The following is a 20,597-nucleotide window of genomic DNA, read 5'->3' on the forward strand; positions in this document are numbered from 1 at the left end:
CAGGCTCTGGTTAGAATCAAGCCTGTTTACAAAATTTTGACTCCTCCTTGGAGTCTCAACCTAGTTCTTTCAGTTCTTCAGGGGGTTCCGTTTGAACCCTTACATTCCGTTGATATTAAGTTATTATCTTGGAAAGTTTTGTTTTTGGTTGCAATTTCTTCTGCTAGAAGAGTTTCAGAATTATCTGCTCTGCAGTGTTCTTCTCCTTATCTGGTGTTCCATGCAGATAAGGTGGTTTTGCGTACTAAACCTGGTTTTCTTCCAAAAGTTGTTTCTAACAAAAACATTAACCAGGAGATAGTTGTGCCTTCTTTGTGTCCTAATCCAGTTTCAAAGAAGGAACGTTTGTTGCACAACTTGGATGTAGTTCGTGCTCTCAAATTTTACTTAGCAGCTACTAAGGATTTCAGACAAACTTTGTCTTTGTTTGTTGTTTATTCTGGTAAACGGAGAGGTCAAAAAGCAACTTCTACCTCTCTCTCCTTCTGGATTAAAAGCATTATCCGATTGGCTTATGAGACTGCCGGACGGCAGCCTCCTGAAAGAATCACAGCTCACTCCACTAGGGCTGTGGCTTCCACATGGGCCTTCAAGAACGAGGCTTCTGTTGATCAGATATGTAAGGCAGCGACTTGGTCTTCACTGCACACTTTTTCTAAATTTTACAAATTTGATACTTTTGCTTCTTCTGAGGCTATTTTTGGGAGAAAGGTTTTGCAAGCCGTGGTGCCTTCCATTTAGGTGACCTGATTTGCTCCCTCCCTTCATCCGTGTCCTAAAGCTTTGGTATTGGTTCCCACAAGTAAGGATGACGCCGTGGACCGGACACACCTATGTTGGAGAAAACAGAATTTATGTTTACCTGATAAATTACTTTCTCCAACGGTGTGTCCGGGCCACGGCCCGCCCTGGTTTTTTTAATCAGGTCTGATAATTTATTTTCTTTAACTACAGTCACCACGGTAACATATGGTTTCTCCTATGCAAATATTCCTCCTTAACGTCGGTCGAATGACTGGGGTAGGCGGAGCCTAGGAGGGATCATGTGACCAGCTTTGCTGGGCTCTTTGCCATTTCCTGTTGGGGAAGAGAGTGTCCCACAAGTAAGGATGACGCCGTGGACCGGACACACCGTTGGAGAAAGTAATTTATCAGGTAAACATAAATTCTGTTTTTAGTATTTCTGATAATGAAGAAGCAGAACAAGATGTACCAGATGAAACCACTGAGGGTGAAAACAATGTACCCATTCCCATCAGCAGTTTGTCCAGTACTAATCCAGAATCAATTTTTGATTTTAAAGATATCTGTATTCTGGAAGAATTAAGAATGTTGGACACTACTGCTGATGGTGTGAATGATTCAGATGTCCCAAAACCTAAAAAAATAAGATCTAACTTTTATCCCACTCAATCTAGGGGCACACATATTAATTTATTTAAAAAACAGGTGGAAAAAGAGATTGTGGAATTGGGTAAACATACTACTCCAACAGGTCATAGTGATAATCTTACAAACAGACAAAAAGCAGCAATCAGACAACTAGAAAGCCAGCATGACCTTGTCATTCGTACATCAGACAAAGGAGGTAATGTCGTAGTAATGAACAAAGCACAATACATTGATGAAGCCTATAGGCAATTGAACGATGGCATTACATATAGAAAGCTGTCTTACAATCCTGAGAAAGAATTTACCCAGAAATTGGACAGGCTACTTGAAGATGCACTTGCATTAGGTTTCATCTCACAAGAGGAGTGTGTTTCCCTAATTCCACAGTTTCCCGTGACCCCGGTCTTTCACCACCTGCCTAAATTACATAAGGACTCAGTCAACCCACCAGGCCGTCCAATAATTTCTGGGATTGGCTCGTTGTTTGAACCATTGTCTGAGTGGGTTGACTCAGTCCTACAGCCCCTAGTACAGAACCTTAGCAGTTATCTAAGGGACTCATCCCATTTCTCCAACATAGGTGTGTCCGGTCCACGGCGTCATCCTTACTTGTGGGATATTCTCTTCCCCAACAGGAAATGGCAAAGAGCCCAGCAAAGCTGGTCACATGATCCCTCCTAGGCTCCGCCTACCCCAGTCATTCTCTTTGCCGTTGTACAGGCAACATCTCCACGGAGATGGCTTAGAGTTTTTTAGTGTTTAACTGTAGTTTTTATTATTCAATCAAGAGTTTGTTATTTTGAAATAGTGCTGGTATGTACTATTTACTCAGAAACAGAAAAGAGATGAAGATTTCTGTTTGTATGAGGAAAATGATTTTAGCAACCGTTGTCACGACCGACGCCAGTCTGATGGGCTGGGGCGCGGTCTGGGGATCCCTGAAAGCTCAGGGTCTTTGGTCTCGGGAAGAATCTCTTCTACCGATAAATATTCTGGAACTGAGAGCGATATTCAATGCTCTCAAGGCTTGGCCTCAGCTAGCGAGGGCCAAGTTCATACGGTTTCAATCAGACAACATGACAACTGTTGCGTACATCAACCATCAGGGGGGAACAAGGAGTTCCCTAGCGATGGAAGAAGTGACCAAAATCATTCTATGGGCGGAGTCTCACTCCTGCCACCTGTCCGCTATCCACATCCCAGGAGTGGAAAATTGGGAAGCGGATTTTCTGAGTCGTCAGACATTGCATCCGGGGGAGTGGGAACTCCATCCGGAAATCTTTGCCCAAGTCACTCAGCTGTGGGGCATTCCAGACATGGATCTGATGGCCTCTCGTCAGAACTTCAAAGTTCCTTGCTACGGGTCCAGATCCAGGGATCCCAAGGCGGCTCTAGTGGATGCACTAGTAGCACCTTGGACCTTCAAACTAGCTTATGTGTTCCCGCCGTTTCCTCTCATCCCCAGGCTGGTAGCCAGGATCAATCAGGAGAGGGCGTCGGTGATCTTGATAGCTCCTGCGTGGCCACGCAGGACTTGGTATGCAGATCTGGTGAATATGTCATCGGCTCCACCTTGGAAGCTACCTTTGAGACGAGACCTTCTTGTTCAGGGTCCGTTCGAACATCCGAACCTGGTTTCACTCCAGCTGACTGCTTGGAGATTGAACGCTTGATCTTATCGAAGCGAGGGTTCTCAGATTCTGTTATCGATACTCTTGTTCAGGCCAGAAAGCCTGTAACTAGAAAGATTTACCACAAAATTTGGAAAAAATATATCTGTTGGTGTGAATCTAAAGGATTCCCTTGGGACAAGGTTAAGATTCCTAAGATTCTATCCTTCCTTCAAGAAGGATTGGAAAAAGGATTATCTGCAAGTTCCCTGAAGGGACAGATTTCTGCCTTGTCTGTGTTACTTCACAAAAAGCTGGCAGCTGTGCCAGATGTTCAAGCCTTTGTTCAGGCTCTGGTTAGAATTAAGCCTGTTTACAAACCTTTGACTCCTCCTTGGAGTCTCAATTTAGTTCTTTCAGTTCTTCAGGGGGTTCCGTTTGAACCCTTACATTCCGTTGATATTAAGTTATTATCTTGGAAAGTTTTGCTTTTAGTTGCAATTTCTTCTGCTAGAAGAGTTTCAGAATTATCTGCTCTGCAGTGTTCTCCTCCTTATCTGGTGTTCCATGCAGATAAGGTGGTTTTACGTACTAAACCTGGTTTTCTTCCAAAAGTTGTTTCTAACAAAAACATTAACCAGGAGATTATCGTACCTTCTCTGTGTCCGAAACCAGTTTCAAAGAAGGAACGTTTGTTGCACAATTTGGATGTTGTTCGCGCTCTAAAATTCTATTTAGAAGCTACAAAGGATTTTAGACAAACATCTTCCTTGTTTGTTGTTTATTCCGGTAAAAGGAGAGGTCAAAAAGCAACTTCTACCTCTCTCTCTTTTTGGATTAAAAGCATCATCAGATTGGCTTACGAGACTGCCGGACGGCAGCCTCCCGAAAGAATCACAGCTCATTCCACTAGGGCTGTGGCTTCCACATGGGCCTTCAAGAACGAGGCTTCTGTTGATCAGATATGTAGGGCAGCGACTTGGTCTTCACTGCACACTTTTACCAAATTTTACAAGTTTGATACTTTTGCTTCTTCTGAGGCTATTTTTGGGAGAAAGGTTTTGCAAACCGTGGTGCCTTCCATTTAGGTGACCTGATTTGCTCCCTCCCTTCATCCGTGTCCTAAAGCTTTGGTATTGGTTCCCACAAGTAAGGATGACGCCGTGGACCGGACACACCTATGTTGGAGAAAACAGAATTTATGTTTACCTGATAAATTACTTTCTCCAACGGTGTGTCCGGTCCACGGCCCGCCCTGGTTTTTTTAATCAGGTCTGATAATTTATTTTCTTTAACTACAGTCACCACGGTACCATATGGTTTCTCCTATGCAAATATTCCTCCTTAACGTCGGTCGAATGACTGGGGTAGGCGGAGCCTAGGAGGGATCATGTGACCAGCTTTGCTGGGCTCTTTGCCATTTCCTGTTGGGGAAGAGAATATCCCACAAGTAAGGATGACGCCGTGGACCGGACACACCGTTGGAGAAAGTAATTTATCAGGTAAACATAAATTCTGTTTTTTTAACTATCATTGACAAGATGAAATGGGATAAAGATTATAGGTGGGTGGTGATTGACGCGGTGTCACTATATTCCCGTATACCTCACAATTTAGGATTACATGCCATTGGTTTCTTTTTAGATAATTATACTAATTATTCTAGGGAATTCAAATTGTTTTTTTGCGAGACTGTCGAGTTCCTACTATCCCACAACTACTTTATGTTTAATGGAGAATACTTTTTACAAATCTGTGGTACAGCGATGGGGGCCAAATTTGCCCCCTCATTCGCCAATTTATTTGTGGGATGGTGGGAACTCGGCAGCCTCTACAACAGCAACAATCCATTCATAGATAACATCTGTATATATATGCGTTACATTGATGACCTTATTTTTGTGGTTAAAGGTGACTTTGTTTTTGAGGATTTCCTCAATTTTGTGAACAACAATGATCTACATTTAAAGTTTACTGGGGAGATCCAAGACAAAGAAATCCATTTTTTGGATCTCACCTTAGTTGGCTCAGTAGAACTCAATAGGATCATCACTGACACATATAGAAAGCCAACTTCTGGCAATACGATTTTACATGCCACGTCCTGTCACCCCAAACACCTTATAAATTCAATACCCAAGAGTCAATTTCTTAGATTGCGTCGAAACTCCAACTCAGATAGATTGTTTAATGTCCAAGCCATCAAACTGATGGATAGGCTATGTGCCAGAGGTTATGATGGGAATGTATTACAGCAGTCCTTAGATGAGGTGAGAAGTACCTATAATCCTACAGAAGGAAAGAGGAATAATAAGGCCAAAAAAGCAATGTGTGATAAGGATATAGTAGTGTTCTCGACAGAATTTTCCTCACAATTTAATGATCTGTGCAAAATTATCAAAGGAAACTTATCTATACTTAAAGGTGATGATATTCTAGCAAATATTGTAGACAAGGTTAAATTTGTGCCTAAAAAGGCACCTACACTTGCTAAAAAACTTTCCCCCAGTATGGTGAATAGCCAAGTTGGTCCAAGGGGGAGTCAGTGGCTTAATAAGAAGGGCACTTTTAGGTGTCTATCTAGAAATTGTCTCACTTGTTTACAGATATCTATGGAGGCTGAATTCACCAGTCATGTAACCAAACAGAATTTCAAGATTAATCATTATGCTAATTGTAGTACAACATTTGTTGTCTATCTTATTGATTGCACCCTTTGTTCTGAACAGTATGTTGGTCAGACCTTCCGTGCCCTTAGATCAAGAATAGGAGAGCACAGAAGGGACATTAAAAATTATAACAAGGATTCGAGTGTAGCAAGACACTTCAATTGTCTACATTTTACTGATCAGCCTAAATTCACTGTTAAAGTAATAGACATAGCCAAAAAGCCCATTCGGGGAGGAAACATTTATAATATATTGTCCAAGAAAGAACTTTTTTGGATTTGGAAACTTAGTACGAGGGCACCGCTTGGTCTAAATAAGGAATGGGACATCAGTTACTTTGTGGAGTAACTTTCGCTATCTTAAGCAGTTCCATCAATGTAGACGCTTATAGTTATATTAAGAATATTCCTTTTTTCTCACTCCAAAGATATCTAGTTTTACATCTTCATACTTTCATATATTCACATATTGATATATACAATTATACATATATGTATATGTTTTCACATTAACTTTTTTTGTTTTTGTATTTATCTATTATTGTGAGAGATTATGAATGACTATTTACGGCTAACCATGGGAGTTGACAACAATTTGAGCTGAACTACATTCTTAATGATTTCCTGTGTTCATTAACATTATTATAGTATAGGGATATTAGATTCTGGAATTCTGAATTCTGAACATATAAGTTATGTCCGGAGTTTTCAATCCCACTGTCAATATAGCAATATGAATACAATATGTGCACTACATTAAAGAATCAATACCATTTTTGTTAAATTTTCACCAAAAGGTGTTGTGTATTCTATTTGACATATGTTCTATTGTTTTTTGTTTTTTTGTTTTTTTTGTTTTTTCTTTTTTCCTGCCTTGTGTATATAGATATATATTTTTCTTCACTGCAATTTCATTTTCTTAAATTTATAATCAAATTTATAATTATTTTTCTTTTGAGACTAATCCGGATTTTGTGTAACATGATCTATTGATGTGTTTATTTTTATTTTTATATAGAGAAACAAATTTTTCTAAACTTTTCATTATTATTATTAACTTTTTTTGTATTGTTTGTATTTGTATTTTTATTTATTTCTCTATATGCATTCTTGTTTTCTTATTGTACTTTTTATGTAATGAGTACCTTTTTTTGTATTGCCATGTTACACCATTTCTTCTCACACCTTTGCGGTATACCTTTAAGACAATCCATTTCAGGTATACTATGGCTTTGAATCTGTGATTGGCCATTGTTCCTTTAAAGGTGTGCTGCACAGGTGGTGAGCTATCCTATGATTAAGTGCTGCATAGCACGAAACATGTAAGGATTTGCTCCCCCTCCACTTGTGTAGCTTGTACTTGTACTGTGCTGTGCTTGTCTACTTGTTTTAAACGATTTGTAATAAACCTTTGGATTTTATGGACAATGGAGTAAGAGTGCTGCTTCCTTCTACTTTCTACTCTTAAATTATGCTTACCTGATAATTTCATTTCCATCCTGGGAAGGAGAGTCCACCTGCACCTAAATTTATTTTTGTTCTTCTGGCACCATTTATACTCTTATATTTCTCCTACTGTTCCTTGTTCCCTTGGCAGAATTACTGGGGGATGAGGGAAGTGGGGGAGGTATTTAAGCCTTTGGCTGGGATGTATTTGCCTTCTCCTGGTGGCCAGGTTCTTATTTCCCACAAGTGATGAATGAAGCAGTGGACTCTCCTCCCCACGATGGAAATGAAATTATCAGCTAAGCATAATTTATGTTTTTAAACAATTTTCCAATGTACTTCTATTGTTTAATAGAAATGATTTCCTTCTCTTGTTATACTTTGCTGAAAGGTTTATCTAGGAAAGATCAGGAGCTGCAGAGAACCTAGGTTCTCACTGCTGATTGGTGGCTGCATATATATATATATATATATATATATATATATATATATATATATATATATATACTGATTGTCAATTGATCACCCATGTGTTCAGTCAGCAACCAGTAGTGCATTGCTGCTCCTTCAATAAATGATACCAAAAGAATGAAACAAAATAGATAATAGAAGTATATTAAAAAGTTGTTTACAATTGTATTCTCTACCTGAATCATGAAAGACATTTTTGGGGTTTCATGTCCCTTTAAAGTCCCCCACAGACTTTGTCATTACCACTTCTTGTGGAAGATAGAAACATTGTGGAACATAGAAACATGTATGAATTTAGAAGATGAATGAAATATCTGTTAACCTTGTTATTCTTTTTATTTCCAGGATATTTTGATCAATTGCAGGCGTGCTGCAACCTCCATTACTATATGTCCACCTGTTCCATATTACCTTGCAGTTGGGTGTTCTGATAGTTCAGTTAGGATATATGACCGGCGTATGCTTGGAACAAGAGCCACAAGTATGTCATAAGAATATACTTATAAAATATATTGTTATATGCTTATTATATGTAATATTACGACACACTTAATACATTTCATACACCTCTCTCTAATTATGGGTGCTACCATTTTGGAACCTAGGTTACACTGCAGCTATCTGAAGGAGAATTGCTGCACATGTGCAAACACATCCGCATTTGTATTTATAAGCCTGTTAAATCCTGTCAAACACAGATTTTTAGATATTTCTAGAATCCTACATCGAACCAAAACTCATGAGCTATTTATCAATGTACATTATATCTATTAAAGGGACAGTCTAGTCAAAATTAAACTTTCATGATTTATATAGAACATGTCATTTTAAACAACTTTCCAATTTACTTTTATCACCAAATTTGCTTTATTCTCTTGGTATTCTTTGTTGAAAGCTAAACCTAGGTAGGTTTTCTTTCCTAAGATTTGATGAGTCCACGGCTTCATCATTTACTGTTGGGAATATCACTCCTGGCCAGCAGGAGGAGGCAAAGAGCACCACAGCCAAGCTGTTAAGTATCACGCCCCTACCCACAAACCCCTTCGGTGCAAGGAGGAGGTGAAGTTTTGGTGTCTGAAGAAAGTTGGATTTTCACTACAAGCAAGATTTTATTATTTTGCAAGCAGAGTAGGTTTATTCGGTCTTTCCTCCTTCAAAATTCAGGGTCTAGCCATAGTCCACGTCAGCCTCTTCAGTAGGGCAGCAGTGGCTTTAAAGCAGTTAGGAACTTGTGAGGTGGGCCTCACTGTGCTTATCTAACATTTTGCTGCCCTAGTATAGAAAGCCAGAGTAGATTTACTCTGTTCTTTCTTGTTCCACAGGTCTCTGTGAGGAGTGGCTTCCTCTCATGTCGGGTGGGCTGTCCTCCTGCCGGACAGCTGGATGTGCAGGTAAGTGCCATTTTTTATCTTTTGGGGAAGAGAGTTTGGCACTAATGGGTTAAAGATAGACTCTGCACTTTTTTGGGGACTTCGTCCTGAGTTCAGGATTCTTACAAGGCAGGCAGCAGGCACTGTATACATGTGGAAGAGACTGAAATGATTTACCTTAGGCTTATATTTTTCATTGGTGGCTCAGGGCTTATTTTATTGGGGCTCTGGGTTGTGTAATTCAACTCTGACATGTTGGGCGGTATTGTCCGTGATCACAACACGGAGTCTCAGATTGCTGCATTGAACCGTCTCTGCCATTTTGGAGGCGGTTCCTTTATTCTGAGGCGGGGGTTTTTCTTTGCTGGAGAGCGCACTTTCTCTAAATAGTTGCACAGCATCTCAGCCGGTCATGTGATTTGCTCCTTGTTCCTTCCGAGTCCGGAGCTGTGTCGCAGATTGAAGAACACCTCCATGTAATGATAGTGACTCTAGAAAGGAGAGATTGTGTTATGGAGAGTGAGAACCTCCTGTGGATAGCAGACTCTGTCGTTTTACAAGGGGGAAGGTAGGCATCTCAGCAGTATCGCTGGGGTGTAGAGGTGCATTAATCACATATACGTTAACCCCTGGTGTGAAAATGTGTTTGTTTTTTTAGACACAGATTGAATAGCTAATCTTTTTTCTTAAAGCTTTAGTACAATCTAAATATTTAGATTGTAACTTTTGTTTCGTAGGGAATGATGTTAACAGGTTTCATGTATAAAAATGACCCCATAATATATGACTTGGTAAGTGACTGTTTTTATACTTCGTAATTTGTATTATTTTTCTTGCCATGTTCTTATTGGGAACCAGGATATGTACCATTTCGATTTGTCTTTTTCTTTTTTTATCTTCTTTATGTTATTATGCTTTCATTACAAAACAATAAAAATTACTTTATCATAAATATTTAGATTGAAATAATTTTTATTGAAAGTTTAGTCATATACATATACAAGAAAAAAACATTACAAGTACATTCTCAATACAATGAAGAGAACCATGGCATTCAGCTCAACCTCTACTTAGTATTTCAACCTTATAGAAACACTACCATTACTCTCCATTTTTGCTGATTAGAAGATGACATTCTCGCCGCCACCCTCTAATTCTAAAGCTAGAGTTCCATTTACTGTAGAGCCTATGCGGACGGTGGAATGTTAATATTCTGGGTGAGAATGAATTGGAACAACTAAAAAAAAAAGAAGAAAAAATAACCTGCGTCACCCTATCAGACCACACCTTACTCACATAGAATTAACATTTTTAGACATTATCCCAATCCAGAACATAGTATAGTAGTAGATGGCTACTTTTGCTACCTTCATTTCTTGTCCTCCTGGAGGATCCAGTAAAACCACACTCTATGGAAAGAGTCCAACATATTTTGAATATTAGCTGCTGACTCATACATGCTATACACATGTTTCATTCGAGTTCTAATTTCTGACCAATCTGGAACTCCTGTCTTCCAGTACTTTGCAATGCTAGTTCTGGTAATAGTACATAAAATCCTCACCAGAGTATTGGAGGGAGAGTTCAGCCTTGTGATTCTTTCATGTAACAATGCCTGTTCTCTAGTGAGTTCTATATTTTCTGAAAAAATGTTACTCAATAGTTCAGAAAGACTGGACCAAATAGATCTTACTCCTGGACAAACCCACCACATGTTTAGGTATGTACCAGTAGCCCCACAACCTCTGTAACAATGCCTTGAGCCTCCGTTAGATATATGAGACGTTTTAAGAGGGGTAAGATACCAACAAAATGAGGTCTTTATTATATTTTCCTTTAGATCCGCACTGAGCAAACCCTTGCATGAGTGAAAAAAAGTGTTCCCACTCCCCTAACTCTTCTTCTCTTTCCAGATCTCCCTCCCAGCTGCTCACCACAGAAGATTTAGTGTTATGTCTTGCTCTCTGAATGCAAATGTATAACTGAGAAATTGCATGTTTCGGTCTATCTCTAGAACTGCATATTCGTTCCAGTGTCGTGATTTGTTGTTGGGTAGTGCCAGAGAAATAACTCCGTATAGCAGAGGCAATCTGCAAATACAAAAACCAATACAGGGGTATCTCTTCTAACATTAGTTGTAATCGAGCATGTGTAACTACCATCCCATTCAATACAAAGTCTGCTACCCTATATAACCCCTTGTTCTCCCATTTATCCACCAATGGTCTACAGTCTGTTGGAATGATTAATTTTAAGGGAATTATCTTAGATTTAGGTGTCAATAGGTTAAATTTTTTGGTCATAGAAGCCCATAAGTGTTTTGATGTTTCAGTAAGTCCCGGTTTGTGAACTCTTCTCGGTTCACTTTCTCCCGAGAGAATTTCCCCTGGATATTCATAGCCCCCCATTTGTGATTCCAAACCCGGCCAAATCAAGTCAACCCCCCTTTTATCCAATAATGATATTTGTGCCAGTCTTGCCGCATGATATTAATCCCACAGATTTGGTGCACCTACCCCCCTAAGTTGTCTGTGTTTTGTCAAAACTGGAAATGGTATTCTACCTTGTTTGTTATTTCTAAGGAACCTATTTAGGGTTGACTGCAATGCATCTATATCCGGCTTGTGTAGTTTAATTGGAAGTGCTCTAAATAAGTACAGCAGTCTTGGCAAGACATTCATCTTTAGGGAGGACAGTCTCCCATACCAGGAGAAGTTTGCTTTAAACCATTTCGCAATATCTGATCGGATAGTTTTATATAAGGGTGTATAGTTAGCTTTATATAGAAGTGTGGAATGGGTGGTTAACTGTATCCCCAGATATTGAAGTGAGTGCTTGGCCCATTTGAAGTCAAAATTTGCCTCTATAATTTTTATAGTAGTTTTCGGTAGTGCTAGTGGGAGTGCTTCACATTTATCTTTATTTATTTTGTAACCCGAGATCGTCGAAAAGTCTTCTAACGTCATATATAGATTGGGGAGCGATATCAAAGGTCGAGTCAGAGTCAGTAAAACATTGTCCGCAAACAAAGTAATTTTATGATTATAGGGTCCTATTTCTTCTGTTAAGTGTGATCAGTCCACGGGTCATCATTACTTCTGGGATATTACTCCTCCCCAACAGGAAGTGCAAGAGGATTCACCCAGCAGAGCTGCATATAGCTCCTCCCCTCTACGTCACTCCCAGTCATTCTCTTGCACCCAACGACTAGATAGGATGTGTGAGAGGACTATGGTGATTATACTTAGTTTTATATCTTCAATCAAAAGTTTGTTATTTTAAAATAGCACCGGAGTGTGTTATTATCTCTCTGGCAGAGTTTGAAGAAGAATCTACCAGAGTTTTTGTTATGATTTTAGCCGGAGTAGTTAAGATCATATTGCTGTTTCTCGGCCATCTGAGGAGAGGTAAACTTCAGATCAGGGGACAGCGGGCAGATGAATCTGCATAGAGGTATGTAGCAGTTTTTATTTTCTGACAATGGAATTGATGAGAAAATCCTGCCATACCGATATAATGTCATGTATGTATACTTTACACTTCAGTATTCTGGGGAATGGTACTTCACTAGAATTACACTGTAAGAAATACATAAAGCTGTTTAATAACTAGAGATTATGTTTAACGTTTTTGCTGGAATGTAAAATCATTTTCATTTACTGAGGTACTGAGTGAATAAATGTTTGGGCACTATTTTTCCACTTGGCAGTTGCTTAATCTGTTTTCTGACAGTTTCTGTTCTCCCTCACTGCTGTGTGTGAGGGGGAGGGGCCGTTTTTTGGCGCTTTTACTACACATCAAATATTTCAGTCAGCAACTCATTGTATTCCCTGCATGATCCGGTTCATCTCTACAGAGCTCAGGGGTCTTCAAAACTTATTTTGAGGGAGGTAATTTCTCTCAGCAGAGCTGTGAGAATTATAGTTTGACTGAGATAAAAAACGTTTATTCTGTAATTTGTTTCCTGCTTTCAGAATTTGTTATCTTTGCTAATGGGATTAAACCTTTGCTAAAGTTGTGTTATTTACAAGGATTGAGGCTATAACTGTTTCAATTTATTAATTTTCAACTGTCATAGATCTTCTGTGCTTCTTAAAGGCACAGTACGTTTTAATATTATTCTAATTGAATTGTATTTCCAAGTTACAAGTTTATTTGCTAGTGTGTTAAACATGTCTGATTCAGAGGATGATACCTGTGTCATTTGTTGCAATGCCAAAGTGGAGCCCAATAGAAATTTATGTACTAACTGTATTGATGCTACTTTAAATAAAAGTCAATCTGTACAAATTGAACAAATTTCACCAAACAACGAGGGGAGAGTTATGCCGACTAACTCGCCTCACGTGTCGGTACCTACATCTCCCGCTCAGAGGGAGGTGCGTGATATTGTAGCGCCGAGTACATCTGGGCGGCCATTACAAATCACATTACAGGATATGGCTACTGTTATGACTGAGGTTTTGGCTAAATTACCAGAGCTAAGAGGTAAGCGTGATCACTCTGGGGTGAGAACAGAGTGCGCTGATAATATTAGGGCCATGTCAGACACTGCGTCACAGGTGGCAGAACATGAGGACGGAGAGCTTCATTCTGTGGGTGACGGTTCTGATCCAAACAGACTGGATTCAGATATTTCAAATTTTAAATTTAAACTGGAAAACCTCCGTGTATTACTAGGGGAGGTGTTAGCGGCTCTGAATGATTGTAACACAGTTGCAATACCAGAGAAAATGTGTAGGTTGGATAAATATTTTGCGGTACCGACGAGTACTGAGGTTTTTCCTATACCTAAGAGACTTACTGAAATTGTTACTAAGGAGTGGGATAGACCCGGTGTGCCGTTCTCACCCCCTCCGATATTTAGAAAAATGTTTCCAATAGACGCCACCACAAGGGACTTATGGCAAACGGTCCCTAAGGTGGAGGGAGCAGTTTCTACCTTAGCTAAGCGTACCACTATCCCGGTGGAGGATAGCTGTGCTTTTTCAGATCCAATGGATAAAAAATTAGAGGGTTACCTTAAGAAAATGTTTGTTCAACAAGGTTTTATATTGCAACCCCTTGCATGCATTGCGCCGATCACGGCTGCAGCGGCATTCTGGATTGAGTCTCTGGAAGAGAACATTGGTTCAGCTACTCTGGACGACATTACGGACAGGCTTAGAGTCCTTAAACTAGCTAATTCATTCATTTCGGAGGCCGTAGTACATCTTACTAAACTTACGGCGAAGAATTCAGGATTCGCCATTCAGGCACGCAGGGCGCTGTGGCTAAAATCCTGGTCAGCTGATGTTACTTCTAAGTCTAAATTGCTTAATATACCTTTCAAAGGGCAGACCTTATTCGGGCCCGGGTTGAAAGAGATTATCGCTGACATTACAGGAGGTAAAGGCCATGCCCTGCCTCAGGACAAAGCCAAAGCCAAGACTAGACAGTCTAATTTTCGTTCCTTTCGTAATTTCAAAGCAGGAGCAGCATCAACTTCCTCTGCACCAAAACAGGAAGGAGCTGTTGCTCGCTACAGACAAGGCTGGAAACCTAACCAGTCCTGGAACAAGGGCAAGCAGACTAGGAAACCTGCTGCTGCCCCTAAAACAGCATGAATTGAGGACCCCCGATCCGGGATCGGATCTAGTGGGGGGCAGACTTTCTCTCTTCGCCCAGGCTTGGGCAAGAGATGTTCAGGATCCCTGGGCGCTAGAGATAATATCTCAGGGATACCTTCTGGACTTCAAATACTCTCCTCCAAGAGAGAGATTTCATCTGTCAAGATTGTCAACAATCCAGACAAAGAAAGAGGCGTTTCTACGCTGCGTACAAGAGCTCTTGTTAATGGGAGTAATCCATCCAGTTCCACGATCGGAACAGGGACAGGGGTTTTACTCAAATCTGTTTGTGGTTCCCAAAAAAGAGGGAACTTTCAGACCAATCCTGGACTTAAAGATCCTAAACAAATTCCTAAGAGTTCCATCGTTCAAGATGGAGACTATTCGGACAATTTTACCTATGATCCAAGAGGGTCAGTACATGACCACTGTAGATTTAAAAGATGCTTACCTTCACATACCGATTCACAAAGATCATTATCGGTACCTAAGGTTTGCCTTCCTAGACAGGCATTACCAGTTTGTGGCTCTTCCATTCGGATTGGCTACAGCTCCAAGAATCTTCACAAAGGTTCTGGGTGCTCTTCTGGCGGTACTAAGACCGCGGGGAATCTCGGTAGCTCCATACCTAGACGACATTCTGATACAAGCTTCAAGCTTTCAAACTGCCAAGTCTCATACAGAGTTAGTGCTGGCATTTCTAAGGTCACATGGATGGAAGGTGAACGAAAAGAAAAGTTCACTCGTTCCACTCACAAGAGTTCCCTTCCTGGGGACTCTTATAGATTCTGTAGAAATGAAGATTTACCTGACAGAGGACAGGCTAACAAGACTTCAAAGTGCTTGCCGCACCCTTCATTCCATTCAACACCCGTCAGTGGCTCAATGCATGGAGGTAATCGGCTTAATGGTAGCGGCAATGGACATAGTACCCTTTGCACGCTTACACCTCAGACCACTGCAACTGTGCATGCTAAGTCAGTGGAATGGGGATTACTCAGACTTATCCCCTTCTCTGAATCTGGATCAAGAGACCAGAAATTCTCTTCTATGGTGGCTTTCTCGGCCACATCTGTCCAGGGGGATGCCATTCAGCAGACCAGACTGGACAATTGTAACAACAGACGCCAGCCTTCTAGGTTGGGGTGCCGTCTGGAATTCTCTGAAGGCTCAGGGACAATGGAGTCAGGAGGAGAGTCTCCTGCCAATAAACATTCTGGAATTGAGAGCAGTTCTCAATGCCCTCCTGGCTTGGCCCCAGTTGACAACTCGGGGGTTCATCAGGTTTCAGTCGGACAACATCACGACTGTAGCTTACATCAACCATCAGGGAGGGACAAGAAGCTCCCTAGCTATGATGGAAGTATCAAAGATAATTCGCTGGGCAGAGTCTCACTCTTGCCACCTGTCAGCAATCCACATCCCGGGAGTGGAGAACTGGGAGGCGGATTTCTTAAGTCGTCAGACTTTTCATCCGGGGGAGTGGGAACTTCATCCGGAGGTCTTTGCCCAAATACTTCGACGTTGGGGCAAACCAGAGATAGATCTCATGGCGTCTCGACAGAACGCCAAGCTTCCTCGTTACGGGTCCAGATCCAGGGATGCAGGAGCAGTCCTGATAGATGCTCTGACAGCACCTTGGGACTTCAGGATGGCTTACGTGTTTCCACCCTTCCCGTTACTTCCTCGATTGATTGCCAGAATCAAACAAGAGAGAGCATCAGTGATTCTAATAGCACCTGCGTGGCCACGCAGGACTTGGTATGCAGACCTGGTGGACTTGTCATCCTGTCCACCTTGGTCTCTACCTCTGAAACAGGACCTTCTGATACAGGGTCCCTTCAAACATCAAAATCTAACTTCTCTGAAGCTGACTGCTTGGAAATTGAACGCTTGATTTTATCAAGACGTGGGTTCTCTGAGTCAGTTATTGATACCTTAATACAGGCTAGGAAACCTGTTACCAGAAAGATTTACCATAAGATATGGCGTAAATACCTATATTGGTGTGAATCCAAAGGTTACTCTTGGAGTAAGGTTAGGATTCCTAGGATATTGTCTTTTCTACAAGAAGGTTTAGAAAAGGGTTTATCTGCTAGTTCATTAAAGGGACAGATCTCAGCTCTGTCCATTCTGTTACACAAACGTCTGTCAGAAGTTCCTGACGTCCAGGCTTTTTGTCAGGCTTTGGCCAGGATTAAGCCTGTGTTTAAAACTGTTGCTCCACCATGGAGTTTAAACCTTGTTCTTAATGTTTTACAGGGCGTTCCGTTTGAACCCCTTCATTCCATTGATATAAAGTTGTTATCTTGGAAAGTTCTATTTTTAATGGCTATTTCCTCGGCTCGAAGAGTCTCTGAATTATCAGCCTTACATTGTGATTCTCCTTATTTGATTTTCTCCAACATAGGTGTGTCCGGTCCACGGCGTCATCCTTACTTGTGGGATATTCTCTTCCCCAACAGGAAATGGCAAAGAGCCCAGCAAAGCTGGTCACATGATCCCTCCTAGGCTCCGCCTACCCCAGTCATTCTCTTTGCCGTTGTACAGGCAACATCTCCACGGAGATGGCTTAGAGTTTTTTAGTGTTTAACTGTAGTTTTTATTATTCAATCAAGAGTTTGTTATTTTGAAATAGTGCTGGTATGTACTATTTACTCAGAAACAGAAAAGAGATGAAGATTTCTGTTTGTATGAGGAAAATGATTTTAGCAACCGTCACTAAAATCCATGGCTGTTCCACACAGGACTGTTGAGAGCAATTAACTTCAGTTGGGGGAACAGTGAGCAGTCTCTTGCTGCTTGAGGTATGACACATTCTAACAAGACGATGTAATGCTGGAAGCTGTCATTTTCCCTATGGGATCCGGTAAGCCATGTTTATTACGATCGTAAATAAGGGCTTCACAAGGGCTTATTAAGACTGTAGACTTTTTCTGGGCTAAATCGATTCATTATTAACACATATTTAGCCTTGAGGAATCATTTTATTTGGGTATTTTGATATAATAATATCGGCAGGCACTGTTTTAGACACCTTATTCTTTAGGGGCTTTCCCAAAGCATAGGCAGAGCCTCATTTTCGCGCCGGTGTTGCGCACTTGTTTTTGAGAGGCATGGCATGCAGTCGCATGTGAGAGGAGCTCTGATACTTAGAAAAGACTTTCTGAAGGCGTCATTTGGTATCGTATTCCCCTTTGGGCTTGGTTGGGTCTCAGCAAAGCAGATACCAGGGACTGTAAAGGGGTTAAAGCTTCCAAATTTGGTGTGCAATACTTTTAAGGCTTTAAGACACTGTGGTGAAAATTTGGTGAATTTTGAACAATTCCTTCATGTTTTTTCGCAATTGCAGTAATAAAGTGTGTTCAGTTTAAAATTTAAAGTGACAGTAACGGTTTTATTTTAAAACGTTTTTTGTACTTTGTTATCAAGTTTATGCCTGTTTAACATGTCTGAACTACCAGATAGACTGTGTTCTGAATGTGGGGAAGCCAGAATTCTTATTCATTTAAATAAATGTGATTTATGTGACAATGACAATGATGCCCAAGATGATTCCTCAAGTGAGGGGAGTAAGCATGGTACTGCATCATTCCCTCCTTCGTCTACACGAGTCTTGCCCACTCAGGAGGCCCCTAGTACATCTAGCGCGCCAATACTCCTTACTATGCAACAATTAACGGCTGTAATGGATAATTCTGTCAAAAACATTTTAGCCAAAATGAACACTTATCAGCGTAAGCGCGACTGCTCTGTTTTAGATACTGAAGAGCATGACGACGCTGATAATAATGTTTCTGAAGGGCCCCTAACCCAGTCTGATGGGGCCAGGGAGGTTTTGTCTGAGGGAGAAATTACTGATTCAGGGAACATTTCTCAACAAGCTGAACCTGATGTGATTACATTTAAATTTAAGTTGGAACATCTCCGCATTCTGCTTAAGGAGGTATTATCCACTCTGGATGATTGTGACAAGTTGGTCATCCCAGAGAAACTATGTAAAATGGACAAGTTCCTAGAGGTGCCGGGGCTCCCAGAAGCTTTTCCTATACCCAAGCGGGTGGCGGACATTGTTAATAAAGAATGGGAAAGGCCCGGTATTCCTTTCGTCCCTCCCCCCATATTTAAAAAATTGTTTCCTATGGTCGACCCCAGAAAGGACTTATGGCAGACAGTCCCCAAGGTCGAGGGAGCGGTTTCCACTTTAAACAAACGCACCACTATACCCATAGAGGATAGTTGTGCTTTCAAAGATCCTATGGATAAAAAATTAGAAGGTTTGCTTAAAAAGATGTTTGTTCAGCAGGGTTACCTTCTGCAACCAATTTCATGCGTTGTCCCTGTCGCTACAGCCGCATGTTTCTGGTTCGATGAGCTGATAAAGGCGGTCGATAGTGATTCTCCTCCTTATGAGGAGATTATGGACAGAATCAATGCTCTCAAATTGGCTAATTCTTTTACCCTAGACGCCACTTTGCAATTGGCTAGGTTAGCGGCTAAGAATTCTGGGTTTGCTATTGTGGCGCGCAGAGCGCTTTGGTTGAAATCTTGGTCGGCTGATGCGTCTTCCAAGAACAAGCTACTTAACATTCCTTTCAAGGGGAAAACGCTGTTTGGCCCTGACTTGAAAGAGATTATCTCTGATATCACTGGGGGTAAGGGCCACGCCCTTCCTCAGGATCGGCCTTTCAAGGCAAAAAATAAACCTAATTTTCGTCCCTTTCGTAGAAACGGACCAGCCCAAAGTGCTACGTCCTCTAAGCAAGAGGGTAATACTTCTCAAGCCAAGCCAGCTTGGAGACCAATGCAAGGCTGGAACAAGGGAAAGCAGGCCAAGAAACCTGCCACTGCTACCAAGACAGCATGAAATGTTGGCCCCCGATCCGGGACCGGATCTGGTGGGGGGCAGACTCTCTCTCTTCGCTCAGGCTTGGGCAAGAGATGTTCTGGATCCTTGGGCGCTAGAAATAGTCTCCCAAGGTTATCTTCTGGAATTCAAGGGGCTTCCCCCAAGGGGGAGGTTCCACAGGTCTCAGTTGTCTTCAGACCACATAAAAAGACAGGCATTCTTACATTGTGTAGAAGACCTGTTAAAAATGGGAGTGATTCATCCTGTTCCATTAAGAGAACAAGGGATGGGGTTCTACTCCAATCTGTTCATAGTTCCCAAAAAAGAGGGAACGTTCAGACCAATCTTAGATCTCAAGATCTTAAACAAGTTTCTCAAGGTTCCATCGTTCAAGATGGAAACCATTCGAACTATTCTTCCTTCCATCCAGGAAGGTCAATTCATGACCACGGTGGATTTAAAGGATGCGTATCTACATATTCCTATCCACAAGGAACATCATCGGTTCCTAAGGTTCGCATTCCTGGACAAGCATTACCAGTTTGTGGCGCTTCCTTTCGGATTAGCCACTGCTCCAAGGATTTTCACAAAGGTACTAGGGTCCCTTCTAGCTGTGCTAAGACCAAGGGGCATTGCTGTAGTACCTTACTTGGACGACATTCTGATTCAAGCGTCGTCCCTTCCTCAAGCAAAGGCTCACACGGACATAGTCCTGGCCTTTCTCAGATCTCACGGATGGAAAGTGAACGTGGAAAAGAGTTCTCTATCTCCGTCAACAAGGGTTCCCTTCTTGGGAACAATAATAGACTCCTTAGAAATGAGGATATTTCTGACAGAGGCCAGAAAAACAAAGCTTCTAGACTCTTGTCGGATACTTCATTCCGTTCCTCTTCCTTCCATAGCTCAGTGCATGGAAGTGATCGGGTTGATGGTAGCGGCAATGGACATAGTTCCTTTTGCGCGCATTCATCTAAGACCATTACAACTGTGCATGCTCAGTCAGTGGAATGGGGATTATACAGACTTGTCTCCGAAGATACAAGTAAATCAGAGGACCAGAGACTCACTCCGTTGGTGGCTGTCCCTGGACAACCTGTCACAAGGGATGACATTCCGCAGACCAGAGTGGGTCATTGTCACGACCGACGCCAGTCTGATGGGCTGGGGCGCGGTCTGGGGATC

At 41.4% G+C, this 20,597-nt stretch overlaps 1 protein-coding gene across 5 annotated transcripts in view; it reads left to right on the forward strand.

Annotated features, from left to right (window-relative positions):
- DCAF6 (DDB1 and CUL4 associated factor 6) overlaps positions 1 to 20,597 on the forward strand; it is an 863,174-nt gene that overhangs the window by 185,503 nt on the left and 657,074 nt on the right. For all 5 annotated transcript variants that reach the window (XM_053706826.1, XM_053706828.1, XM_053706829.1 and 2 more), the window contains exon 6: positions 7,933 to 8,068. In XM_053706826.1, the coding sequence (XP_053562801.1) occupies positions 7,933 to 8,068 (136 nt within the window). The remainder of the gene's footprint in view (positions 1 to 7,932; positions 8,069 to 20,597) is intronic.

The sequence above is a fragment of the Bombina bombina genome, chromosome 3 (assembly GCF_027579735.1).
Source record: "Bombina bombina isolate aBomBom1 chromosome 3, aBomBom1.pri, whole genome shotgun sequence".
NCBI classification, from domain to species: Eukaryota; Metazoa; Chordata; class Amphibia; order Anura; family Bombinatoridae; genus Bombina; species Bombina bombina.